The sequence below is a fragment of the Podarcis muralis genome, chromosome 7 (genome assembly GCF_964188315.1).
Source record: "Podarcis muralis chromosome 7, rPodMur119.hap1.1, whole genome shotgun sequence".
NCBI lineage: Eukaryota > Metazoa > Chordata > Lepidosauria > Squamata > Lacertidae > Podarcis > Podarcis muralis.
The window spans coordinates 58,552,611-58,579,683 of record NC_135661.1 but is presented as its reverse complement, the minus strand read 5'-3'; the positions used below and the strand labels follow the sequence as shown (position 1 = coordinate 58,579,683).

At 42.8% G+C, this 27,073-nt stretch overlaps 2 protein-coding genes across 3 annotated transcripts; one reads left to right on the top strand and one right to left on the bottom strand.

Annotated features, from left to right (window-relative positions):
* Positions 1-3,840: 3,840 nt before the first annotated feature.
* SYNC (syncoilin, intermediate filament protein) lies at positions 3,841-16,435 on the top strand. The gene is made up of 4 exons (XM_028739137.2): positions 3,841-4,079; positions 7,643-8,603; positions 13,424-13,548; positions 15,964-16,435. The coding sequence occupies exons 2-4, from the start codon at positions 7,650-7,652 to the stop codon at positions 16,022-16,024; spliced, it is 1,140 nt and encodes a 379-aa protein (XP_028594970.2). The 5' UTR covers positions 3,841-4,079; positions 7,643-7,649; the 3' UTR covers positions 16,025-16,435.
* A 951-nt stretch (positions 16,436-17,386) lies between these two features.
* RBBP4 (RB binding protein 4, chromatin remodeling factor) lies at positions 17,387-27,054 on the bottom strand. 2 transcript variants are annotated; one of them, XM_028739136.2, is made up of 12 exons: positions 26,776-27,054; positions 24,430-24,577; positions 23,604-23,749; positions 22,824-22,997; positions 21,776-21,891; positions 21,514-21,674; positions 21,228-21,354; positions 20,968-21,045; positions 19,876-19,952; positions 19,729-19,786; positions 19,005-19,115; positions 17,387-18,374 (listed from the first exon to the last, which is right to left on the bottom strand). In XM_028739136.2, exons 1-12 carry the CDS (start codon positions 26,789-26,791, stop codon positions 18,309-18,311), a joined length of 1,278 nt encoding a protein of 425 aa, XP_028594969.1. In that variant the 5' UTR covers positions 26,792-27,054; the 3' UTR covers positions 17,387-18,308. The 2 variants fall into 2 exon arrangements, with proteins under 2 accessions (XP_028594969.1, XP_028594968.1); XM_028739135.2 differs by lacking the exon at positions 26,776-27,054 and adding an exon at positions 26,480-26,634.
* Positions 27,055-27,073: the final 19 nt, after the last annotated feature.

Here is a 27,073-nt window from a genome sequence, read left to right as displayed (position 1 = left end):
CAATTCTATGAAACCACAACTTAGGTCAGTGCAATGCAAGCAGCAGATTCACTACAGGAGGAACAATGTGGCCATGGTATCGTTTTCAGCAGCACACACATTTGCTGATTTGTACTAAGCCATAGTTTGGCTTAATGTTACATGTGAATGAGATCATTGCATTCCAGCTAGGCTGTTCATTAATTGTACCAACGACTGTTAAAGTGTTGCTATCACCCAGCACGGCCAATGATCAGGGATAACAGGTGTTTAACCCAACATCTGGAGGGCCAGAAGTTGTCCCCCAGCTCTCCCCTAAAATGACAGGTCTGAAGCTTTGGGGTGCTTGTCAACCCACCTTTGTCATTAGGGGCACGTGGCCTCTGAGGCTTGGAGCACCCAGAGCCTTAGACTGCTGCACCAGCTACAGCCCTACCTGGACAGAATGCAGCTTCAATTATCCATGCCCTGATAATCTCCTGTTGTTGTATGTGGAGCTACTTTTGAAAACAACCCAGGAACTTTAGTTGGTAGAAATTATCGCTGCCTGGGTGCTAATGAGGACTGGGCAGGTTGTTATGGAAATATTATGCTTATCACCTTCACTGACTCCTAGTCAATCTCCAGGCTCAATTTAAACTGCTGGTTTTGACTGTTGAAGCTATTCATGGCCTGTGTCCTTGGTACCTGAAGTATTGCCTCATCTCACATGCTCCTGGACCCTGAGATCATCACCTGGGGCTCCTTTGTGTGTTGATGCCAGGTGAGATACAACCAGGTGAGGAACTTTTCAGCAGTGGTCCCTTAGTTGTGGAACACCATCCCAAAATGGCTACTTTAATATCATTCCAGCACCAAGCAGATGCCTTTTTACATACCCAGTTTTCTAAACAATGTTATGATTTTGCACCGTTTTAGTTCTGTGGATTTTTATTCCTCTGCTCTCCATTTCAAATTGGCTTGTTGTAGCAACATTCCTTTCTCTCTGCAATGTGTGTAGTTAAACTAATGTGTTACTTTATAGTGGTGGGTGTTATATTGGCTGTACCTTGTTTGTTTGTTTGTTTACAACTTTGCTTCCATATAACTTATCCTCACTGAAAGCATTGATTCCTACCCTGTTAGATAGTTATACATGATAATTTTGTTTTCATTAGCTATGTGCATGCAGGTTTTCTTTAATGCTGCCAAATAAGGAAAATATGGCTTTCCTGTGAAGGAATGTGCAGTTGTCAGTATTAAAGAATTCTTAAACATCTATGCACTGACTTTGGCTAGTTCACACGAAGCAAAACACATCACACACAGAGCAGAAAGGTACTGTGAGTGTTGTCACTGATAGAAAATGTCAGTGGGTGGGTGATAAAATCTATTCCGTCCTAATAGTGCATGGTCTGATTGTTGCATACTTTCAAAGAGCAGGATAGATGGATAAAAATTTGATGTAGGAACTGTCTGTTATACACCAAAGTTTTATCCATTTATCCAGCTCTTTGAAAGTATGCAACAACCAGACCATGCACTAGTAGATCAAATATCAGGGCTCTGGGAGCTAATTTTTCTTGCTTAAGTAGAACCTGAGTAACAAGATTCATTCTATCTACATTTTGTGCTATCTAATTTGCATCTTTTCCATGATGCGCTCACAAATTATTTCAGTACATTGCAGATCTCTTCCAGTCATTCTGAACTCATGAAGGCTCAAATTGGGCAAAAAGTTAGTGCACCAAACTCCTATATACTGGCTAGGTACAAAAGTGTATTATAGGGCTGTTCCTTTAAATGTGGCTTAGTGGGGAAATACTACAGAAAATTTAATGAAGAGTGTTTAAACTAGGGTCTGAAGGAGAATTGCCTATTCAAATTACTGATATTACCTAGTCCCCTAGCGGGTAGGGTTGCCACTAAACTCATTTTCTAAGTACTTCCCTTCCTGCCCCAATTCTCCTAAACCCCACTCTGCTGTCCAAAATTTACCACTACATTTTTCCCTAGGACAGGGCTATCTCTGCTTCTGGAGCACAGCACGTTCTGAATCTGCCATAAGTTGCATTGTCCTTGGAAATGGTCATCGCCTCAGGCTTTATCATCTTGCTTACCCCCTTCCCCTGCAGATGACACACCACCATCTGGTTGCTAGCTATGTCCACAAACAGAGAGCAGCAGGGCTAACTCAAGGCATCTGATTGCAGCCCACAACAGTTCCCATGTCCCTCTACTCCCCTTCCCCAAACAGGTTATTTCTAGGATAAACTAGAAAGAGGTGTCTGGGCTTGCCATTTCACAAGTTGACTCCTTTTTTGTTATTTTTATGCCATAGAAGGCTCTTTTCTACCAGCCCAGCTGACCCTCACTGGTAACCTTGCTGGCAGTTTTAACGTTAGATAGATTTAGGTGGGTATTTATACACACACGAAACATTGTTCAAGTTAACAGCATTCCTACGCTATTGAGTCAAACGCCTCCACAAATAGAGGGGAGAGACATGTGGCTTGCACTACTCGGTGTTTTATTATTATTTTAAAAAATAACCCTTTATTCCTCTTAAATATGCTTTGTGTAGTTAGCCAAGAGAGGCATGGGTTCACAGTGCAACTGCACTTCTGACCTGAAATTCAAAGCCAAGAAGGGAGCAAGCCAGGGCGAGTAACCTTATCCCTGGACAAGGAAGCTGAAGAAAGCTGAGTGAGGAGGACTGAGCAGCAGCAGCAGGGCGGGCTTATTGCCCGTGGGTGTTGAATGATGCATTTTGCTGCCTGGACAATTGTCCTCCAGGCAGGAAGAGCTCAGTTAGCAAGTAGGGCTTGGGGGAGCTACATAAGGCCAAATGCCTTTTGCAGGGATGATGCCATATTAATGTACAGTAATACTAGGACTGTTCTCCTGCCACTCCTCTGTGATGCCTTCTGCTCCTTCAAACCCCTCATATTTTGCCAGCCACCCTTTAGAGCTTGCTACCTTAGTCATCTTTGCCCAATTAAAGTTCATTCTTAACCTGCAATCCTATTACAGTGGTACCTCTGGTTAAGAGGAGTCTCCTTCTTTGGAGGTCTTTAAGCAGAGGCTTGACAACCATATGTCAGGAGTGCTCTGATGGTGTTTCCTGCTTGGCAGGGGGTTGGACTCGATGGCCCTTGTGGTCTATTCCAACTCTATGATTCTATGTTTCTATGATTCTAAGAACTTAATTCGTTCTGGAGGTCCGTTCTTAACATGAAACTGTTCTTAACCTGAGGTACCACTTTAGCTAATGGGGCCTCCCGCTGCCACCGCACAATTTCTGTTCTCATCCTGAAGCAAAGTTCTTAACCCGAGGTACTATTTCTGGGTTAGCAGAGTCTGTAACCTGAAGCGTCTGTAACCTGAAGCGTCTGTAACCCGAGGTACCACTGTACATGCCTACCTAAGAAGCAGCCCTACAGAACGCAGTGGGACTGAGCTGGCATACAAAAGATTGCGCAGCAAGGCTATGCATTTCCTAACACCCACCCATTACTACTCTGGTCTCATCCTTTCCTCCTCTCCCCCTCTCCCTCTCCCATCACAAAACCAGACATTTAGTCTTCCTGCCCACCACACCTTGGGAACATAACAGGAGCGAGTACTGGAAAGCACACATCCATGACCCTTGGCATGCACAGGTGTCTCCTCAGTTTCTAGACATTCCTGTATTTCATGTAAGCATTCACATGTGGCTGCCAACATACATGCAAAGGGGGGGGGGGTGATGGAACTAGAGAGGGTTAAAGAGGCTTGCTCCTTCCCAGCCCCTCCCAACACAGCCTTCCTCTTGCCGCTGCTGAAAGTTCAGACAGAGCCAAGCGCCAACCACTCTGCCTCTGGCACTGGGAGGCGAGTGGAGAGGCCTGCCAGCCGGCCGCCTCCTCTTCCCCGCCTCCTCCCCCACCCCCCCACTCCGTAGGCAGGGATCTGGTGTCAGCCTTTCCACTAGAATTGCACAGCCGTTTCCAGAGAGACTGAGGTGGGGGTGGCCCCGGGGGCTCCGGTTTCTTGCACTGTTTATTAATAACCTCACACCCACCCCATGCCAAAACCCTGTCCGGCCGGGGGCACAAGGAACTTGGTTCCTGGAGAGAAAGGTAAGAAGAGCTAAATTGCTACCATTCATTGGTGAGCGTGGGCTCTCTTTTCTGTTCTAGTAGCTGGAAAGGAGATGCTCCCAGCTAAAAAGGACTAGGCTCATTTAAGGGGGAGAGGGGAGCAACCTAACGGTTTTGGAAACGGGGTGTGGTTGGAGAATAATTCAGATTCGAAAGCATCAGGTTTATTAAGGGTGGGCTCAGTTAGGTTGCCTACCAGACCATTTGTGGCCAGCGCAGGCCTGACTGGAAAAAGGAAGAAAGGTACAGTGCCTTCACCCGCTGTTGGACCACTGAGAAAGAGGCTGTCTCCCCTGGCTTTGTACGTTTCTTTTCTTTGCCCAAGTAAGAAATATCAGCCTGGATGCACGACAGCCTGCTACAGAGAGGAGGGGGGAGAAGCAGGGACTGTCTGAATCTGCCTGGGTGGAAAGCGAGACCATTTGCCTGTGAAAAAATATTCACAAGGAAGGAATCGTGCTGCTGCTAGATAGATGATTGGTGACAGATTCCGGTTCTAATTCAGAAATAGCAAGCATGGAAGTGAAGGCTGCTTCACTTTGCTGTTTTCACAAGGGTGGAAAAATGCCTTATTTGGGAAAAGAGAAGGTTTATCTCTGAAAATAATCTCCAGTGGTGCTCAGAGCTGAAGTAGAACATGGAAATGGCACTCCCTTCCCCAACAACTTAACAGGAGGTAGGGTACCATCTGCCATGAAGCTCTCCTGTACCAACCTTACTGAAATGTCAATGGGCCTCTGGAGGGCAGGGGGCTAGTGCCCCTGGGATGTGTCCTTTGTCTCCTCCTCTGACATCCTGATGGCAGGGCCACCCTGCAGGTGCTCTCCCATTAAATATTCCATGGAAGTTTCCCTGCTCCCCTTGTTAAAGTGCATGTTACCCAACTGGCCCTTCAATGTGCTGCTCACATTGCCCATCGGGTATTTCACTACAGCTGATTCTATTTCAGAACATTTACCTCTTTAAGTTGTTCAGGCGCCCCACATTCTTAAGGACAGCAGATTAAACACCTCCTTCTCTGCCATTTTGACACAGTGCACATTCACCCAAGCCTTATCTTGTGAAGAGGTCTTTCATCTGTGGACAGCTGCTGCACACACCCTCTTCCTTCAGGGGATGACTCTACTCTACAACGCTTGCTTGCTTGGAAACCAGGGCCCTCAATAATATCCCTTGCCTGCTGTGATATTTTGATCCATCCTCAGCCATCTTGCAGAGCGTGCATGCGAGCTCATTTGGGCACTCTCTTCTGTACATCTGAGGCTGCGTCAGCATTTTCAATTAAAATAAAAAAAGCTGCCCTCTTTTCAGTAATCAATGACTTAAAGCAACATAGTTTCCCCTCCAACTGACCCCTTGGTACTTAAGTAGCCTGGCAAAAAACAAAACAAAGCAAAACAAAACAAAAAACCCACATCTAGCTCATTTGCTCTCCATTTGTCAAAACGCAATACAACACATGCTCAAAGTATATTTATTTATTCACTTAATATAGCTGTTCTGGTCAGTGTATTTCTGTCAGGGTTCCCCTACCCCCAATCTTCTCTTAGAACAAGCCATTACTTGTTATTTATATTTTAGACCCATATTTGTATCTATCTTTTTATACATATACATGGCACTTTATAAAGAGTAAGAGAATAAGTCTCTGCCCCATGCTGGTTACAGTCTAGAAAACAATGCAATAGGGGGAAGAATGGTGGCAGGTGTATTTACTTAGCCTTAGTTACAGTATGGCATGGGGGCAAGGAAGGGGTGACCAAAGCTTTGTGGAAAAGCTGAGTTTTGAGGAGAACTTGAAGGAAGTAACATATGCAGCATCACAGATACATACGTTAAACAAACACATTGCAACACAGTTTAAATTTAAGCAGGTTTAAATTCATTAAAACCCATGGAGTTAGAGTTAAGCTATCACTAAGGAGAGTAAGGTGATCCCATTGGGTAGCAGATCCGGAGTATCATTAATGAGCAGAAGACTTGACAATTTTTAAATTATTGTCATATTTTTACTGCCAAGGTAGAAAGCAGATTTTGATTCCAAAATTTATTCAGTCATACCTAGTTTACCACATTCAACTCAGCATATAGAGGCTTGTTCAACAAGGTTACAAGTTGTCTCTAAACATGTAGAATTGTTACAGGAACAACAATGGTATACTACTTCATTAAGAGCAAATTTTAAAAGCCTTTGTGATTTTTTTAATGGTCCTGATATTTTTATTAGATAACTGTTGTGCCTGGATTTTTTCCCCCTGATGCACCAAGAGAATTATGGGTTATAATAATAGTAATAATAATAATTTATTATTTATACCCCGCCCATCTGGCTGGGCTTCCCCAGCCACTCTGGGCGGCTTCAAAAAAAATATATAAAAATACTGTAATACATCAAACATTAAAAGCTTCCCTAAACAGGGCTGCCTTCAGATATCTTCTAAAAATCTGGTAGTTGTTGTTCTCTTTGACATCTGGAGAGAGGGCATTCCACAGGGAGGGCGCCACTACCGAGAAGGCCCTCTGCCTGGTTCCCTGTAACTTGGCTTCTCGCAGTGAGGGAACCGTCAGAAGGCCCTCGGTGCTGGACCTCAGTGTCCGGGCTAAACGATGGGGGTGGAGATGCTCCTTCAGATATACTGGACCGAGGCTGTTTAGGGCTTTAAAGGTCAGCACCAACACTTTGAATTGTGCTCGGAAACGTACTGGGAGCCAATGTAGGTCTTTCAAGACCGATGTTATATGGTCTTGGCGGCCGCTCCCAGTCACCAGTCTAGCTGTCGCATTCTGGATTAGTTGTAGTTTCCGGGTCACCTTCAAAGGTAGCCCCACGTAGAGCACATTGCAGTAGTCCAAGCGGGAGATAACCAGAGCATGTACTACTCTGGCAAGGCAGTCCGCAGGCAGATAGGGTCTCAGCCTACGTACCAGATGGAGCTGGTAGACAGCTACCCTGGACACAGATTTGACCTGTGCCTCCATGGACAGCTGTGAGTCCAAAATGACTCCCAGGCTGCGCACCTGGTCCTTCAGGGGCACAGTTACCCCATTCAGGACCAGGGAATCCTCCACACCTGCCCAAATTTACAATAACTGCATACCCCTTTTGAGAGTTTAGTCTTTCCAGCATACCCCTTCTTGGGCAAAGATACTTTGGGGGTAGTTTTAATACAGCACACCATTCTCATACTAAATTCTAATGAATTGTTTTCTGCAGCTAAAAAAAACTCTGGTAAAAAGCAAAATAAAAATGTATGCCATGTACCCTTTGAAAACCTTTTGTGTACCACTGGGGGTATATGTACCACACTATGAGAAACATTGTTCTAGGGGAACAGCTGGGGTATATGGTGAGAAGTTGGGGGAGGAATCTAACTTCTTGGCCTTGGTAACAAAGCATCAAATTCTTCAAAGCTTTGTGCAGTTGCAGGATTCTCAGCTGAGGGATGGCGCATTTGCTTCTTCTCAAATGCCTACCTATGCTCAATGAGCTCCGTCATTCAGCCGTTTGTAGGTCTGATTCCATTATTGCTTTTTATTTCCAGGGAAGTGATGGCAGACTCCGAGCCTGTTCTGGATTTGGACAACGCAGAAGTCTTCTCAGAGCTAGGTGCTGGGGTTCCAGGAGCACTCTTAGAGCTTGATGGAGAAGACACCCCTGAGATGATGTATATGGACCCCATCAACATACCATTCCTTCAAGACACAGAAAGCACAGGCTCTCCAGTGGTGCTGCAGGAAGACATGGAAGACGAGGAAGTATATTATGATGCAGAAGACATAAGCATTGAGGATCTCGGAAAGCATTTTCAGGAGTGCATTGAAGCAGTGGAAGAGCTGGAGAGGGAGAGGGACCAGCTTATTCGGGAACTGATGCTCCTACGGGAACCAGCTCTTGAGGAAATCAGACAAGCCCATGGAGAGATCCTCGAAGCCTACAGGCTGCATGCCAAGGTGGAGCTTGAAAGGGACAGTCTGCGGGACGAAATTCGGCAAGTGAAACAGAAGCTTTTTAGGGTGACTCGGGAATGTGTGGCGTGCCAGTACCAGCTGGAAAACAGGAGGCACGACGTGGCCCAGTTTGCTGTCTACCGGGAAGAACTGGAAAGCAGGGTCAGCCAGCTTTCAGAGGAGCTATCCCAATTGAGAGAGACTTGTGAGAAAGAGAAGGAGCAGTTGAGAGAACAGCTGAAGGCTCCGAGGAGGCGGAGAAGCAGCTGCTACCTGCAGGCAAGCAGGAGGCTTTCCATGGAGTTTGAGAGCTTTGTGGCAGAGAGCCGTCAGGGCCTGGAAGAACAGTATGAGCCTAAGCTGATGCGCCTCTTAGAAAGGAGAGAAGCCAGCAGAAAGGCTTTGCAAAAGACACAGGGCGAGATTCACAGATTAAAGGAAACTCTGAGGCCACTGCAGGGAGAGGTCAGCAAGTTACTGCTGCAGAACAAAAACCTGGAGCAACAGATCCTGCTCATTAAGCAAAAACGGGACGAAGAAGTTCTTCAGTACAAGGTATGCCTGATGGCAGCCTTTCCCAGCATGGTACCCTCCAGATGATTTGGACTCCAGCTCACATTAGCCAATGGGGAAGGAGGATGGAAGTCACTGTCCAAAACACCTGGAGGGCACCAGTTGGAAAAGGCTGCCTAACAGCCTTGCAGCCTCCCCTGCTCTAAAGCTAGTTGCCAAGCAGGTCGATGTAGCACCTGCCTATCTGATGAAATGCCGCCTGCCATGACACACACTCCAGAATATCTGAGCTCACACTATTGGGAGAATGAGATGCCACTCCTGTCAGGCTGTACCAGGGAAATTTCTGTCTGACTGGTCCTTTATAGCGGTATATCTAGCTATCAGCTCAAAGAGAGAGAAATAGTGAAGGAGCAGGTTAAACGTTTTCCTTCCTGTAAAAAGAACTAGCACATCAGGTAGACTATATTAATACTGTGCATGCAAGATGTTTTTCATACAAGGGAGCCCCTCAAACAGACATCACAATTTGGCTTGGAAAAGAACCTATTGGGAGCCAATAGGAGGGCTTTGAAGTCAACCAGCCCACAGCATCCTCTCTTCCTTAAGACTGCAATCAGAAATGCTTTTCTCCCAAGCCTAAATCCAGAATGGGGGGCGGAGAGAGATTTTCAGCAGGATGGATTGCATCTAGAGTGGGCTTAATCATTTCTTTCCCAGCTGAGACTATCCCAAAATATCTCCCCACGTGTTTTTTATTATTATTACAAACTTTATTGATTTTTTAAAAAACAATTACCGAGCATAAAGTATTGCCTTCCAGGAAATGCATGTACAGATGCTAAGTCTTAGATGCACCTCACACATTTAACACTTATTAAAATGTCACATTAACACATAATTTATATATGGAATTAATACAGGAGTCATGGCTCAGTGACACAGCTCCTATAGACGGTCCCAGATGCAATCTGTGGCATCTCCAGGTAGGGCTGGGAAAGACTGATGTCACTCAGTGTTAGACAGTTATGAGCTAGATGAACCGACTTGCTATGTTCCATACTTGATCTGTAGTGAAAGGCACTATTTTAGATGAATTAGACAAATGCCTGGAGGACAGACATGTTGGTGGTTCTCAGCCATGTCGCTAAATGACACCTCCGCATTCAGAGGCAGTGTACTTCAGAATACCAGCATCTGGTAATGACACAACAGAGAAATCACTGTGGCCTTAAATCCCTGTTTCTGAACTTTCAGAGGCATGCAGTTGGCCACTGTGGAAACAGAACCATGGACTAGGTAGACCTTTCACTTAATGCACTGACACAGTCATGCCAAGAAACAAGGCTGATGTGTAAATGCTATTTCTTTAAAAATAAGAACTACTTCTAAATGGAAGAGGGGGGAGACTAGCCTGGCCAGCATCCATATCTGGATTTTACCAAACCATCAACAGCTCCTACGAGGCTCAGTTGCCTTCCTTGACTCAAGTTTATTTACAGATGGTAGAAAATGCTGCATATTAAAAGGTTTAGGGTTTTCTAAGGTCCAATGAAGTTTACAGGAATTGAGTGAGACACATTCCTTGCCATGCAAATGTGACTGCTCTTTACCACCCCTTCTACTCACATACGCAAGCTCCTCCAAAGGCTGGGTTCTACGGGGTGAGTCCTTTAAAAGAGGCCCCATGGATACAGACTAAACATGTTCCACGGGGCCTCTTTTAAAAGACTCACCCTGTATAATCCCTCCCATAATCCCTGCAGAGGTTTTAGCAGCTTTTCACCAAGGTACATGCGAAAACAGATGCCGCAGAACCTTTTACTTAAACTTCCTTTTAACATTGCTTATTCTGTTTCGAAGCTGAAGGAAGAGCAACACCCTGATCGCTCTTGGTTTTTTCATTTCCTCTTCTTACACTGGACATATTGAAAAACTGGGCTCCAATCATTTTTCTATTTACTTCTTTTTTGAGTGTTACAAGGGGTGTCTAAACCCCATTTCAGGCCAGATCCGACACCTGCCCTCTCCTAGATGTCACTTTGGGCAGTGCCAAATTTTATTTACGTATACACATATTTATATACACACACAGCACTGAAATGGGTGGAACAGAGCTCAAATCACTCCCTCGCTGGTTGCTTAATGAGTGGAGAGGGGGCAATAACCTCCTCTCAGCTATTTAGGATCAGCTGGGGAAGGAGGGCTGTGCCCCTCTGTGGGCACTTTTGGCCACACCCACTGACGGCATGTGGGCTCAGCCTAAAGAAGGTTAACCACCCCTGCTTCAAACCATGTGATGAGATCCCTCTCTGGAACCACACAAATAGCAGCCTATTTTTGTGGGAAGGCAGGCAAGAAGCATTCAATGGGTAGGAACGGCCTATGACACATTCAGCCAAGTTGAATTCTGAGGGCAACTGAGTCTTGTGTAACATCAGGAATCTCAGCAGTGCTTTATTTGTACCAAGGGTTCAGCTTTAGAACCAGGCCTGAGTACTGCAATACGGGAAGTGTAAGGAAAATGCCTTTGAAATAATGCATGGCTTGCCACTGTGACTCCATCCTTGGCGCCATCTGTGTAGACACCCTGCACCCCCACTAATGGTTGAAGACTAAGGCTCCCTGTCTTTTTTTTTCCTTTTACTGTTTTATTAAATTTGCTTAGTAACATAACATTATTATATGTATTCTATAAAACAAAGAATACAAAACAAAATTCATTCATACTACAATGCATAACTACTTAACATTAATATATATGGTTTCTGAAAAAAGGCTTACATAACAAAATCAATTCAAAATACCATCCGGTTTACTTTCCCCCCCCTTCCTCCCCCCCCAGCCCTCCCCCCGCCCCTGGTCAGGCCTTCCTTCTTCATATCTTTATCAATATACACAGTCTGTTCATTCGAGCTTGTATGTTATGGTTGGCTTCCCCTTTTTCTATCCAGGTCCTGTAAAATGCCCATTTATTTGTGATTCTTTGGCATTTATTTGCCCATCTATCCTCTGCCACTATCTGTGCAAATATTTCTGATTGTACGTATTCAAAAACATAATCATTCCATTTTTCCATATTCCATTTGGCCTTTTCTTTCCATCCCAAAGCAATAACTGCCATTCCAGCTAAAATCATAATCTTGTACAACTCTTGCTTATTACTTTGTTATTTCCCAGTATTCCCGAAAATCCCTATTAACTTCTATGTTTATTTGAAATAATCAGAAATTACCTTTATAATCTTTTGCCAATATTCCTTAACCAGATTACATTCCCACCACATGTGTGAATATAGTCCTTTTTCCTGACCACAATGCCAGCATTTGGGACTAAACCCTTTCACTATATACGCCATTTGTGCCGGAGTTCTAAGGCTCCCTGTCTTGATTGGGGGACGGTTGAAAATCAAGCACTGGCTAGCAGTCAACCCTGGAAATGTCACAGCTGAAGTATAAGATAACATGCAGGTAGTTTAAAAATACAAATCTTCAATCCATGGAGGAAAGTAACTCCAATAAAATAGGAATAATTTAGACTTCCGGGCTCAAACACGGAGCCTTCTAACAAATTTGTCCTGAGCAGTGGCTGTGGTATATTTTTGTATGGCTGAAATAATCCCACAAACCAGTCTGGCATTCAGCATATATTCTGCATTTTGCATTGCAAGTAACATGAGATTCTCTCTCCACCAGCAAATTTCTAGACTTCACAGTGATACAAGGTGGGTGGAAACTTTGGGAGAGATCGGTTGTAGTACGAAGGCGTCCACTAGGACAATGAGGCTTCTCCATCCTTCCTCCACTGTCCCCAAAATCTGCTCTGGAGGAATCCTCCCAAGATTTCACACAACACTTACCATATTTATCTGAACTGCACCAACTTCATGAATCTTTGAGTTCTTATGCTGCCAGTTTTAGCTAGTGCAAATCAGCATAGTTGCCGTTTGGCTGGCATTATCTCAGTCAGCTGGGGGCAAGGGCATGCCATCAGTAATGAGTCGGACTCTGCTTTCAGTTGGTTTCTGAGCAATATGTTATGCTTGCATTGTGAAGGCAACTCCTTCCTTCTTCAATCCTACTTCAAGTTATGCACAACTGGAAAATTGAGAATATTTTATTTTTATTCTGCCTTTCAACCAAGGAGCTACAAGGCAAATTATATATAATACAAAAACTGGGTGGCTCCATCCACACATTGCATTCTTTTGCAGAACCACTTATGTGAGGTGGATGGTCTTTAGATAGTTTAACGATGAGTAAACTTAATTTCAGTCTGACAGCTTTAAAAAAGATGAGAATTCTACTTGAAGGCTGCAAAAAAAGGGGAGGGAATCCAAACTACCTAAGAAAAAGCATAGAGTTCAGTCTCTCAAGAACCAAAGATGTCTCCTTTTTAATATATAAAAAGAGACATTTTTAGTTTTCAGGCTACAGAGATGAGACTGAAAGTTTATAAGCAACATCAGGTAAAACCTGCACAGTCAAAGGAAGGCTTAGCAAGAGTTTTTCCTGGTTCCCAGCTATGCACATGACTAACAGAACAAGTTAGTCAAATTAACTTGCATAATTTATATAAGCCACAGACACTTTTATTATCTTAAAAACAAATTTTTATTTTAAGCATATAATTCACAAAAGGGAATGAACAATTTAAACTGATCCGTTCTGATAGAATGCTGTGGTTTTCCTCCTTCTGATGTGAAATATGTGTTTGGACAGCAAAATGTGATGCCCTCTAGAATAATTAAGTTATCAGCCATATGTTGGCCCTGATTACATCAGGTACAAAACACTACATGATGAATTTTAAATGCAGGCTACATTCCTTTCTGAAACATTTCAATGCTTTTCCATCCACAGGACCAGGTGGAAGAGATGGAAGAAAGGCTGAGGGAGCTGAAGAATGGAGTCCAACTTCAGCAGAAGAAGAACCAAGAATTGGAAGAGCTGAGGGCCAGCTTACACCAGGAACTATCAATTTACAAGTAGGTTTTACTATCTTTCTTGAAACACTATCCACATGAAAGCAAAGCCTGCAAGAAAATCTGAAAGCAGCAGTGAGAAAGGAGTGACAAATTCTCACTATAGGTCCTTCCAGTTACCATGCTTGCTCAAGATATCTCTCTGTGTTGTGCAGACTAACCCTTTGTGTTTGGGGAATAGGATGTTCTAGAATATGACTGACCTGGGACATATATCTCAAATATAGTAGGGGACTGCTTCCCACTGAGGGCCTAGCTCTATTCTGGCAGACAGGCTCCTGTCACTTTGGTAGGGCTGGCCTAGAAATCAGTCCCTATCCAAAACATGCAGGAGAATGGCATGAACGACTTCAGTCCACATAGTCTGGGTAGAGAAGTTCCTTTGTAAGGGGTTCAGAGCAACAAACACAAGATCAGCTTCTTCATAAATATAGGTTATTAAGCAGGTGTAACAAATGAGAATAGTTAGGTGTGAAGGAGGAGGGAAATGTGATGTTGCCATTTTGGGGGAATTGAAAGGTAGAAGAATATGAGAGAATTGTGTGGCCTTTATAAACTTCCCTTCCCTATGCTCAGTCCAAAACACAGGAGAAGAACACAAGTATTATCAGTGGCAGAGTAAAATCCAAATAAAGTGAAAAGTCTGCCCTAGGCCCCAGCAAGACTTAATGGATAGAGTCTGATAGTAAGGGAACAAATCTAGGGTTCCAAAGGTGTAAGAGGCACCTAGTTTATATAACCATGTAACATTTCATGATCCAAGATGATTCAACTCACAAGAGCACAGGTTGGTCATGGTGTGATTTCCAGGTGAACAAAGAATTACTATCTTAATTCTGCTTAACAAGAGGTGGTCTAGACTTTGTAATAGAATGTGAAATTCTTGTTGGATAGGCCATTCAAAAGCTCCTTTCTTTGCAACGGACAACACTATATAACATAGGATAGTTTAGGCATGGAGAAGGCTGAAGATTTTAATTCTGGACAGTGTGTAGAGAATGTGGACATTTCCCTGTCCATTTAACAAAGGTTTTCAGGGGAAACTTTCAAGCACAAGCCTGCCTTTTCGCTCTCATTTTCTCAAACAAAATGTAGCCTTTTTAACTGAAGTGATTGTAAGAGACACCCAAAACGGCACAGTAGTGCTTGCCAGCAAAAGGGTCTCTATATTTCCGAAAGCATTCCAAAATTACTTGTTTTCTGGAACCATTCTGTCTTTGTACAGCATCTTTCTGGTCTCTTCTTCTGAGAGTAGTACTGGTGCTTATCATTTATTTTCATAAATGTAAACATATGCAGTAATGCTCTGTCTGCATAAGTTTTACAACCTTTTAAAAGGTTACTGCTTTAAAATGTGCCCAGCACCACAAAAGGCAAATGTCCTGCTGGAACCATTGTCTTCTCCCTCTCCTTGGAAAAAAGCACAAATGCAAATTGTGACCAATATTCCTCAATGTTCAGCAAAAAGACCCTAAACAGCATGTATAGCCAGAGAACACATTAACACCATAAGCATAAGGTGCACAGGTAAAGATCAGCTAGTTTGCAACCTCTCTGTTTAGCAAAACAAAAATGGGAGGTGATGAGAAAATAAGGAGGGGAAAGTGCCTCCACAAGAAAATGAGCCAGTGTCATAAGGACAAGGCAGATAAAGGGCTTGCCAGCTCTAGCACCCATTTAGCAAAAAGAGAAAAGGGGGTGAATGGCCTCTGTAGACAGAGTGCCTGCTACCACAAGGTAGATGGGAGTAGCAAATGCCCTATTGATTCAAGCACATACACGCCCTGCCCCTCAGGTCAACAACCTGATCTACCTATTTGTAGTCAGCTGCTTCTTCTAGTCAGTGTGTTGTTCCCTCTCCTATTTTCTTGTAGGGGCCAGAAAGGGAAGGGAAGGTGACTGAATGGGCAAAAGAGGGTGTGCTCAGGCCAACAGACATGAGGCAAAGATGAACCACTTTAAGAGCTAGTGCAATCATACACACACAACAGCAGCACTACTGGGCAAACTGATGCCACAAGCACCAGGTTTGCAACCACCATTGTATACCACTCTGCAACAGACTGAGCCAGGAGGCAAAAGTGAAGTGTCAAAAGAGAAACTCAAGGGTTCATGTCTTAATCAGTAGGGTAGATGGTGACAAATGAAAATGAATGAGGTCACGTCACAGGAGATAGTGCAGTTAGAAATACTGCTGAAACATTTAGGCAGCAATATCAGAGAGGCTGTTGGAAAGGTAGGATTGGATGGAGGGCAAAAGATGTGGGGTGTCATGAGCACAGGTCTCCCACTCGACCTCTGGAATAAGCTGAGTGGAACGATGAGAGTCCCACAAGGGAAAGAACAGCAAAGAAATCTAATTTCCTTGTGAAATGTTATTTCATTGAGCAACTAGTTACTCAATTTCAATCCCTACAGAGACTGCTTAGAAATCTATGGACAACTCTGCAAGCCTGAAGCTAAACAAGACCAAGATTGAATCATGGATTTATAAGCATGGACACCCTTCCCCTTCCTTACTTACTTGCTGTCTCTTTAGTGGGAATGATAGTACATCCTCTCCATCTGATGACACAGCCAATAAGCAAAACTATGATGGTTTGCATCTTTATTATTATAAAAAGGGCTGCAAATGGTCAGAAACCTGGTAGTTACACTGGACAGATGTCACATCAGCAGGATACCAGATGTGCATTATGCACAACTTCCAAGTTTAAGGTTTGTGTAAAGCTGACGTGTCAGTACATTAATCAGCCTTTCTTTAATGTTATAATTCTGTACAAAACCTGTTTGAGAACAGGATTGTTTAGTTATTTTAGGCAACAGTTTGTAATTTTGACATGTTATGGATAGGAAGCAGAAGTCCTAATTAAATGCTTTTTTATACGCACATAGAGCATTTTGCTATTAATGGATGAAAAATCAGTGTTGTTTTGATAACATAGCAACAGGGTTCAACAGACTGAAAATCCACTTAAGAAGACTGCAGGTGAATAGTCATCCCTATTCTACACTTTATTCTACACTATTCTACACTACCCAATTCTAAGTTCTACACTTAGGATAAAAGGACCTGCAACATACACTAGTGGAGCGCTATTGACTGTTATGTATAAAACCTGTAAAAGGTGACGACCATGATGTGAACCACTGGGGCCAAAGTAACTGCATTACTTCCATTCTCCCACTGACACAGCATCCAAGCCAAAGTACAAAGTTAGGCCTACAGTGTCAGGAGATTTGGGCACAAGCCTTCCTTCTGCATCTCAACAGTGTCAGGTAGGTGGAAAAAATGACAAGTTTACTGAATGCCTTCAAGCAAGAACTGCTGGGTGGGAATGAAAACTGAGAGGTTCTGACATCCAGCCCAGGGTGGAGGGTATTTCAGAGAGTTGAGCTGGCAAAGGAAATCCAGTTTGAAACAAGAACCAGAGACACCTGTAGGAATCAACTTTAACCTGGAAAGGAGTTACCTAAACATCTCCAGCTGCAAACTACTAAATGATACATACCCAGCGCTTTCCGGTGGCCAGCTTATTGTATTATTTTAGCAGATCATATCAAATTGGTTCTTTCAACAGGCAGCTCACCACTCTCAACCCTCCTCAAAACACAGGCAGCAGCAAGTTCTACAATTTTACATCATACTCTCATTGCCAGTTGCAAAGTGATTTCCATGTATTTCAAGATTTCAACTTCATAATGTATCATTCCGTTCCATTCTTTAGCATAACTGTACTTCATTAACAATTTAGAAGCCGCACAATTAAGCCACCACTTTGGTTCCAGAAAACTTAAAAGTGTCGATATTTTTAAAAAGAAAAGACAATCACATCCCACATAGAAAACCAAATTTATTTAATCTGAAGCACTTGTATGGTTCATGGAAAGTTAAATGGGCTGCTGGTGGAACAGTTCACCCTCACAGGAGATGTGCTGATACAAGGTGAAATATCATGTAATCATTCTTTATATCAGTCTTTATTACATATATCAGCTGAAAACAAACACTTTCATAACTTGGTGGTCCCCCCAGTTAAAAAAAAAACCACAGAAAGGAAAGATAATAGAACACAGTTCAAGAAACACACAAGAGGGCAAAGTAATGTGCAGTTATAGGTGACTACCATATTCATATCCACATCCTAAGTTGCCCCATCAGAAAAGGATAGAAGGACCAAAGTATTATGAAGAAAACTCAGGCATTATCTGGACAGACCGACTTACTCTAATCAAGGACAGCAGCTAGAAACAAAGTTAAGAATAGGTGACCCTGCACTGGATTTATCTGTATCTGAAACAAGACTAGAGCTAAAGCTCTAAACATATTCTTTTATCAGGAGGGACCAATAAAAATAAAATAGAGAGAAGCTTCTACTCTAAAATTCCCCTCAGTAGAAAACATTCAGATCTTACCAACGCTTGTACTGAAACAATTCAGGCATAGTTTATGTTAAAATTTCTTGTAGCAGGCTGTGTACACCAGCTCTCAATCAATGAGTTTTCAGGTGAAAAATTGTCAACCAAGAAGCCACTCTGTGATGCTAGCTCAAGTCAGGTTCAACTTTCAACAGCAACAGTTCACTTTCTGAGTTAGAAGCAAGGCTGATGGATAATATCTACAGATGGGCTGTTGAATGCACAGTGCATGTGTTTGTCTCTCGCAAAACGGCACAGCTGACAATCTCAAGAAACTTAGGAGAACAGGGCAGGGAGAGGACAACAACAGGAAACAAACAGCAAGGATTGAAGGGGTCAAGTATCTAAGAGCCTTGCCCTTCTGGATCCACACTTCCTTCAGGATCTTCATCATTATATATGTTCTCTGCCTATACAGAGAGAGAGGAATGAAAAATTAGATAGAAGTATCAATCTGACAGTTAAGCAAATTCCTATTCTAAGGGCACAATCTAAACACTACAATGACAAACTTTACCCTAAGTAACTTCCAACACATAGCAAATTCAATACCTTTATCAGACACAAGGATTCAGTCATTATTCTGCCAAATATTTATTAAGAAGACAGACTTCCTTCTACAGTTTGAGATTACCATAAATTCCTGTGTACAAGACGACTTTTTAACCCCAAAAAAGAGGTTAAGAAGTCAGGGGGCGTATCCGCCCCCCGCTGCGATGGCAGCTCCAAAGCAGCCGCAGCAGTGGCGGGCTCCGCTCTGTGCTAGGGTGGCAGGCTGCACTCCTGGCTGCTGCTTCAGAAGCAGCGGGCGGCTGGCTCGGCTCCGCGCCGGGCGGCTTTCTCCTAGCGCATAGCTGCCCAGCGTATTAGGCAACTGGGCTTATAAGACAAACCCCCAAATTGCAGCTGCCAATTTGGGGGGTCGTCTAATATGCCGAGTCACCTAATACGCCGGAATCTACGATATATGCATCTTATGGGTGCTCTGTGCACACAGTTTTCGATTCACTTTCCCCTCAAATAATCAACCAAGTACTTACCATTTGCCAGACTTGCATGATATTGTCTTCTGATACCGAACAAATTACCCAGGGTTCATTTGGATTCCAGGAGAAGTCAGATATCTTTGCAGTGTGACCACCATGAATAAACTAACATTGAGAATAAGATAGTTATTTAAGTACATAATTCCAATACAGAATACATATTTCAAGAACAGGGTTGCAATTCTTATGTGTGAATCATATAGATACCTATAGTAGGTTACCAACATAAAACCCTCCAATCTTCAATAAAGGCTGGACTATCAGTAAGGCAAATTTTAAAATAAAAATCCAAACCTAGGTCTAAAATACAATGAAGTAACAACTCCACAAATGAGCTAAATCCATTTTTATTTCTATTCCCCCCCCCTCACCCTCTCAACTGCAGAGCTTAATTCATTCACAGCTAGGGGGAGGGGGTTTGAGATGGAAGAAGAGTCACAGAAAGTATCCTGGACTCAGAAAGCATCTCATTCATAGATTAGCTGAGAGTGTCAGCAAGAAGCTGCCACTCAGGAAGCTAAAAAATAGTTCATGGAAGGAAAAGTACATGCAAAGCAGAATAAAACACCACATTAGGACTACTCAACTCTGATCAAGGATGGTGTACACAAGTGCCAGCCTCTCACCAGCTGACCAAGCCCAAACAAAGGCATAAAATCTCATTTTTTTCTTGGGGAGTGGGGGGAGAATTGGTGGCAACACCAAAACTCTCACTTACCAACAGCTCAGGTGGGCCATCCTCTGCATCTTCGGGAGACTGCTCTTCTCCAATTTTACTGAAACAGAAGACAGTATTTAGAGACACACAAAAAGCACTTCTGGTGAACTCAGCATTTCCACAACACTACACACATCTGAGGCTTACCTTAAATCCCAAACATTCAGTCTGCGATCGGTACCACTGGAAGCCAGAATGGTTTCATTATGTGGTGACCACTGAACCTGCATCAATTAGGATGAGATAGAACATTTTGCCTTAGTATCTATCACAGTTTTGATGCAATTTTTATTGTTCTTACACAGCATATCAAACAATAACTGTTCATTAATGCCAGCCAATCACTTTAATATCCCTATTTATTATTCTGCTCTTGAAAACTGCTCATAGTTCAGATATGCTACACAATTAGTTGAGCAGAGGAGGGATACCATCAATCATAATGACCAGAAAGCTAAACACGCTTTAATTAGTTGAAAATGTATAATCCACTCTTTCATAAAATATAACAAGGCAGACTACAACATATAAAATGAAATTAAATCTATCTATAAAACATAATTTAAAAACTCAGTAGATACTGGTTGGTTTAAAGAAAATACAGTATCATATTCTGAAGGTCTGTTTCGACAGCAGTTTTCAGAAAATGTCTGAAAGAAGGCAGGGATTTTATATCATGAAACCACCCAAGTCTTTAAGATGTATCACCAGACCTATTAGTTATATTTTCCACTCCTGGGAATAAGTGCAATGCATCAAATGGGATGCATTTAGGGAACTCAAAAAGTCTCCAAATGTCTTCATTAGTCATTACTTGCACACTTTACTGATGCATACTTTATCACCATAACAAATGAAGAAAATTAGTACTCTGAGTCATCAAATAAGTAACCTTGTCCTACACTTATTCTGGTCTTCTAACCCTCTCTTTGTAACTGCCAATGTTTTTTTCTGTCAGCCAAGTCAGTCACTTAAACCTCACTGCCCGAATAGTCCATTCCAATTTTTTAAATCTGCTGCTTAAGGATCAGAAACATGCTTTTTCCACAAGCAGAAAAATCAACATATCTGCAGTAAGTTTTCTAACTGAACTAACACAGAGATGAGCAAACCTGTCAATAGTTGGTCTGAAACTTTAACAGCAAGGCCAATTCAGAGAAGGAAAAATCAAATACCCTTTTAAGAGCAGCCATGTTGTCAAATGATCAGAAAATGATGTCACATATTATGTGAGCTTACCTGGAATATTTCATCTTTGTGTGACTCAAAGGAGTGCAACTTCAGTTTCAGGTTTCGCAGATCCCATAATGCAACAGTCTGACCAGGAAAACCAGAGCATAATTAATAAATAAGAATATTCCTTTATTGTACTGTACACAGCCCACAGCCCCACAGACTAGGACCATTCGACACAACACATACTGTTCTACAGTATAACAATCCCCTTAATTCTGCAACTATGGATTAGGCAATGTTTTCTGCAAATTCTGGACAGACACCTTATCAGCTGATCCCGTGGCCAAGATGAACTCGCTATAAGGATTGAAAGACAGACAGTTCACTTCAGCAGTGTGAGCATCCACCGAATGGCTTGGCTTGGAAGTGTTGTTTGACCGGGTGTCCCAACTGTAAAAAACGAAATTCAAGATAAGAAACACCTTTGATGGACCGATTAACACACACTAATTGCAAGTGTAAATATTAACAAGAGCCTATCCCTCCAACTTTTAAAGAGAATTCAAGGGGAAATAATTCAATGTGAACAAAATATATAACTTTGCTTACATCATAAGTTTCTGATCATCAGCAACAGATCCAAAGAGAGATTCATGCAGCAAATGCCAGGAAACATCTTCCACCACAGCTGTATGGCCTGTAAAGATAGTCTTCGCATCCACCACTTTCCCTTCCTTTGGAACAGCACTTATGTCCCACAAGCAAATGGTCTTAAAGAGATAAAATGGGAAAATACATTAACATAAGAAACATTCATTTGGCAGATATGTACATTATGTATACCTGGACTAACTAAGTATACAATACTCACATGATCATCAGATGCACTAAGCAGATGACCACTAAGGTTTGGATTCCAAGACAAACCATAGCCTTCTTTTTGATGCCCACGAAGACGTAGATCTGGATTACACTCACCAGAAGGGTCTGCAAAGGAGATAGGGTTATTGCTTGCATTATTCATGTAGTATTATAAAATAGCAGATAAGGATAAATTAATCACTTAAAACACATGGTCAGATCTTCTTCCTGGCTTATAGTAGAAATGGCACCACAGGGGCCGCTTTAAAGCAGTCCTTAATAGTACTTTTTAAAGTCTCCACCATCCTCTTCTTTCATTTAAAGGAGATAGGGGAAGGATGATTCAAAAAGCGCTCTGGCAAAAGACTTTAATACAGCCCCTACAGGCCTTTCCAACACTCCTTTTAAAGTTCTGAGACTGGAAGTTTAAAAAAGGAGAGGTGGAAGCCTTGCAAAGCTGCTTATTAAAAGGTGGGCACCCCTGCCCACATGTCAAATTGGAGCTAAAAAATTATCCACCCTGATTTAGTTGGACAATACAAGATGTCACTTAAAATTCACCCCCCCATCACAGATTTCAGCAGCCTATGTTAATTCTATTTGTCTGAACTTATACTGTTTTTCCTAATTAAACCTTTTCTTTGTTCTGCTTTCAAGTTTTTCAAACTATGCTTGTCCATCACAAATCTTAATAAATTATCTGAAAACATGACTCTTAAATTCTGTTCCAGCATGAAATCAGATTAGTATGGCCTCACTTGCAAGTGTCTTGCTTTCTGAGGCAGTTCTGAGACCAACAACTGTAGTGAACAACTAAAGAGCAGTCTCTGTATCCTGAACATCATTAATTTTCCTGCTATACATTCCTAGGCTAGATTCAACCAACAAAACTAAATTAAATGGCAGTAAACAAAGCATACATTAATATACAACAAATGAGAACACTTTTAAAAGAATCTCAATACAATACTTGGAATCGACAAGGCCTATCAATTTATTTTATCCCCAAAGTACATATATAAAAGGAGCAAGGTTCAGATATGACAACAGACAAATACCTGGTTTAGATGGATGCTTGGTATAATCAAACACAAGTACATCACTGGATGGAGTCTTTGTGGCAATAATGCAAGGATTCTGGGGCATGTAGCGTGCTCTATTCACTTCTCCTTCATGGTTAATTTTTATTTCAATTTCAATTTTCCCACTAACAGAGCCAAATCCTCCAAACTCTGAAAATAAAGAAGGCATTTCTATAATAGCTACATGTTTCAAGTCATTCATACTAGAAAATAAACCAATTAAAACCAAGAATCTATGCCATATGGACATTATGGAACTAAAAAAAGGTATTTTTTGAATACAGTATGTCTTTTGTTTACATTTGGAAAACAATATCCCAAAGTATATTTAAGCAATATGATTTTAGAAAGCTTCCAATTAATATATATTTAAATAGGTACAACACTGCTGACATATCATATTTACACTCTGTAACATGTTATATCACTCATTAAGCAAAAAAGTTCAAGACAGCAGTAAGCCAACATATTGCTAATCAACCAAATATTGAAACATAATTCCTGTAACAGCAAGACTTCAATTTCAGACAAGTATTTCATCTACTAAGTTGCACTGTTTAATGTATATCCAATTTTCTGGACAGAAAATACATCCTGGAAACTAAAGCGTCACTGGGCCATTTGTTAGTTTAGTTTTTTATCTTAGCCTAACACAAACAGTCCTCTCCAAGATCTGTGCCTTGTTAATCTAATAAGATAAATCATTAGGAAGATTCAGGAAGAAACCCACTTTTCTTTCCCATTTTGTTCTCTTACCTCCCTTCTCACTATCATAGTGTGAGGCATCAAACTGTGCATCATCATTAGGGAGCTGCACGCTGGCTATCACAAGGTGATTTTGTTCATCAGAGGTATGGGTCCCAAGAACTAGCCGGTGAATACTGAAGTCTTTGCCTTCAGGTCTACAATGCCATAAAAGAACAATGGAACAATGAGGTCAAAGGGTGTTTGTTTACTTGGACTGACTCCTCATTAGGGTCACTGGCATGAATGTTAGGAACACCAATAGAGTCAATGTGAATTTCCCGTACTACTACTACAGAAACTGTTAAGACTAGAGTTGCTGGTTTTCCTTACCCAACAATATGAAACATTGCAAGCAGGAAAACAATGTAGCAATTAGAGTTACAATAGATGTTAAAATATTTATTGCCTTTCTGGGACACTCAAATTCAAAGAAGCTAACATGCTGGCTGCATTCCATCATGCATCTGTTTATCAGTCAGAAATGCTCAACTTCTTTGCTCCTCCCTCTGCCACAACCAAACCAGTACATCCAATTAACTATAGTTTCCAGCTTCAGAATCCAGTATACTAAACCAGGATTTGAAGTTGATATAATATTATGGCTTCTTCCAGAGCTGTTAACCAGTTTCTTAGATTGAACAAGACAAGAAGCTACAGTTATAAATTTCCTGATTTAATGTTGGTGTGCACAAACTGGCCCTTACTTAAACAAACTTGTTCATATACTAAAGAAACACAGGCATAGTCCTATGGATGTTTACTCAAAAGGAAGCCTCTATGTTGCATAGACCTTAATCAACTAAATGAGTGTTTATGCTGCAGTCATGTGTGTTACCTGGTTACATCAGGAAGCCATTGAGCAGTCAAGCTGGGCCATTCCAAAGCATGGGTCATTACAAGATCATAGAGAAATGGAGTGTTCTTTTTCCAGATTTTATATTCTTCATTGATCACTCGCTCCTCCACAGCATCATCAAAGGCAGCTGATAATTATAAGAAAAGAATGCATTAATTAATGCTGGTAAACAAACCTAAAAACCTTATGGGCACATACCATAGCTCTCCAGCAAAATATATTTAGAATTTAGGGTAGAGAGGAAGATATTCACATCTTCTGTACTCAGGAATTTCTTCCATGCCCCAAACTGTGTCACCCTGATCAATCACTGAGGGAGCATAGCAGGACAGCAAGATCACCCATGGCTGCAACCTTATGCTTACTTCCTTGGGAATACGTCCCATTAGGCACAATTGAACTTACTTCTACATAATCATGCACTGTTAATCATGGTATTGTTTTTCTATGCCAGGAGGAATCATTTTCACTAAGTAAGTCATGTTTGTCAGTTGCATCATAACATAGTTTACAAGTAAACTCATGCAATGCTGCATTCACTTTCCTTCAAACAGGATAGAAAAAAGCTTTCTCCTAAAGAGCATCAGAGCTACTATTCTACTGTGCTTTAGTTTTTTTTCAAACTAACATCTGAACAGCAACAAGAAGTTAAATTCTATTGCAAAGCAGTAGTTATGTAAGACCTCAGATAGGAAATCTGTGATTCAAAATTAGGCAGGAATTCTCTAAGCAGCATTTATCAGTCCCCAACTTGTAATATGCAGCTAAGATATAACTCCTACGATGTGGCTGTAAGGATTGCTGAACTGTAGGTTGTACACCTCTTTCTGGCAACTCCTGCAGCCAAGTTGATGCCAAACATATTGCTCGGATTTCCTTTGGACCACATCAGCAAGGCCAGGACAGGGATCTTGACCTCTGGGCAGCCCAGGACCTCCATACACACTGCACAGGTTTGCACCCCTCAATGTTTGACTTCACCCCTGGAGACACACTCCATTGTGTCTCTAGAAAGACTGATGCCAACACATTGGGAACCATCTCCACACAAAGTTCATTTATAATATCATTAAGTCAATTGATGGCTTTAGACAAATTACTGTATTCTCAACCTCCCACCTGCAAGAGGAGCAAGATCTACTTTACAGGGCTTTTGTACTGATTACTTAGGTGACAGAACTGAGGCACTTTGAACACTGCTAAAACAAGGCTAAACAGAAAGTAGAGGAGTGACCTCTGGACAATTTGCTGCAAGCACTTCTCACTCTCAAAATCTGAGCAATGCCAAGAATGAAAAAGGTTCCCCTGACTAAATGGCACTATTAAACAAAAGAAGTTGGGGGCTGGGATAGGTAGTGGCTTGCTGAAGGATGAAAGCTTAACTTCTGTTACTAAAAGCGAATCCCTGGATTATGCATGTTCTTCTTTAGCTGTGCATTGTGCCTCTTTCCCCCTAGACACTAGCCTGAATCTGGCTTCAGGTGTATCTCAGAGTTCTAGTTTAAAAAACAAAAAACCAGCAACGTGGAAATCTGCTCACTCCCTTCTCTAAAGAAGAGCACTTCTTAAAAACAGAACAACCCATCTAGGCTGTTTGGAACACAAAGAGAAAGTGTGAAAAGAAATGGCATCGTTCTCTTTCTTTTCTAGGGCCCTGTGCCTTTAAGACACACTCTCCTCCCCCCCCCCTCCCGCCAACCTAATGTACCTCACAGGTTGCTGAGAATCTAAAGCGGGGGCGGGGGAAGAGGAGACGGGAAGGAAGCCATGTACGCAGCCCTGTGCCCCGTGGAGAAAAAGGAACATTCTACACATGATGCTACATAACACCACCACCACCCCAGAAGCAGAAATTTACGAGGCGGTGGGACCCCTCCCGCGCCCCAATTCTCCTCCTCCTCCACCACCTCGCGAGCGTCTCCCTCCCCGGCTGGAGAAGCGCCGCCGGCGGAACCGCCGCAGTTTGTTCGAGGCCCATGGGGGGAGGGGGGGTTGAGAGGCCGGCGAGCCGCCCTTGCGAAAAGCCCACCTGAGCCATCCTGCAGCCCTCCCCGCCTCATTACAAAGCAGCTCCACGCAAATAACCCGAGAACCACGAAGGAGGCGAGGGAAGAGGAGGGGGCGGGAGGGAAGCTGCCAGGAAAGGAGGGAGGAGCGCCCCATTGGGCGGCTCCCAGGGAAAGGGGGCAGGGCCGAGGAAGCAGGCGCGGGGATTGGACGAGGCGCTTTTCTGCCAGGGCCCGCGCAGAGGCCGGAAAGGGAGGGGGAAGGGGGGGAGTGAGGCCTAGTCGAGTCTCCCGCCTCAGCAGCGCCCGCTCCGCTCACCTTCTTTATCCGCCATGATTCCGACTCTCTTCGGGAGCGCCGGCGACGTCGCGGCCTTCCTAGTTTACCTCAGGACTCAGCCCGCCCTTCACTAGGCGCCTCGTGCTCCCCGCGCTGGGCTGCTGAGCGCTCCTCTATTGTTTCCTGAGTCGTCGTAGTTCTCCTCCTTTCCCCCCCTTCACAATTCACTTCAGAATGGCAGTGGCGCGCGAGACGGGTTCGCGCCAACTCCGTCCAATCGCAGACCCAGCCGCCGCGATCTTCTCGGCGAATCACGACGGCGGGAATGGGGGAGGAG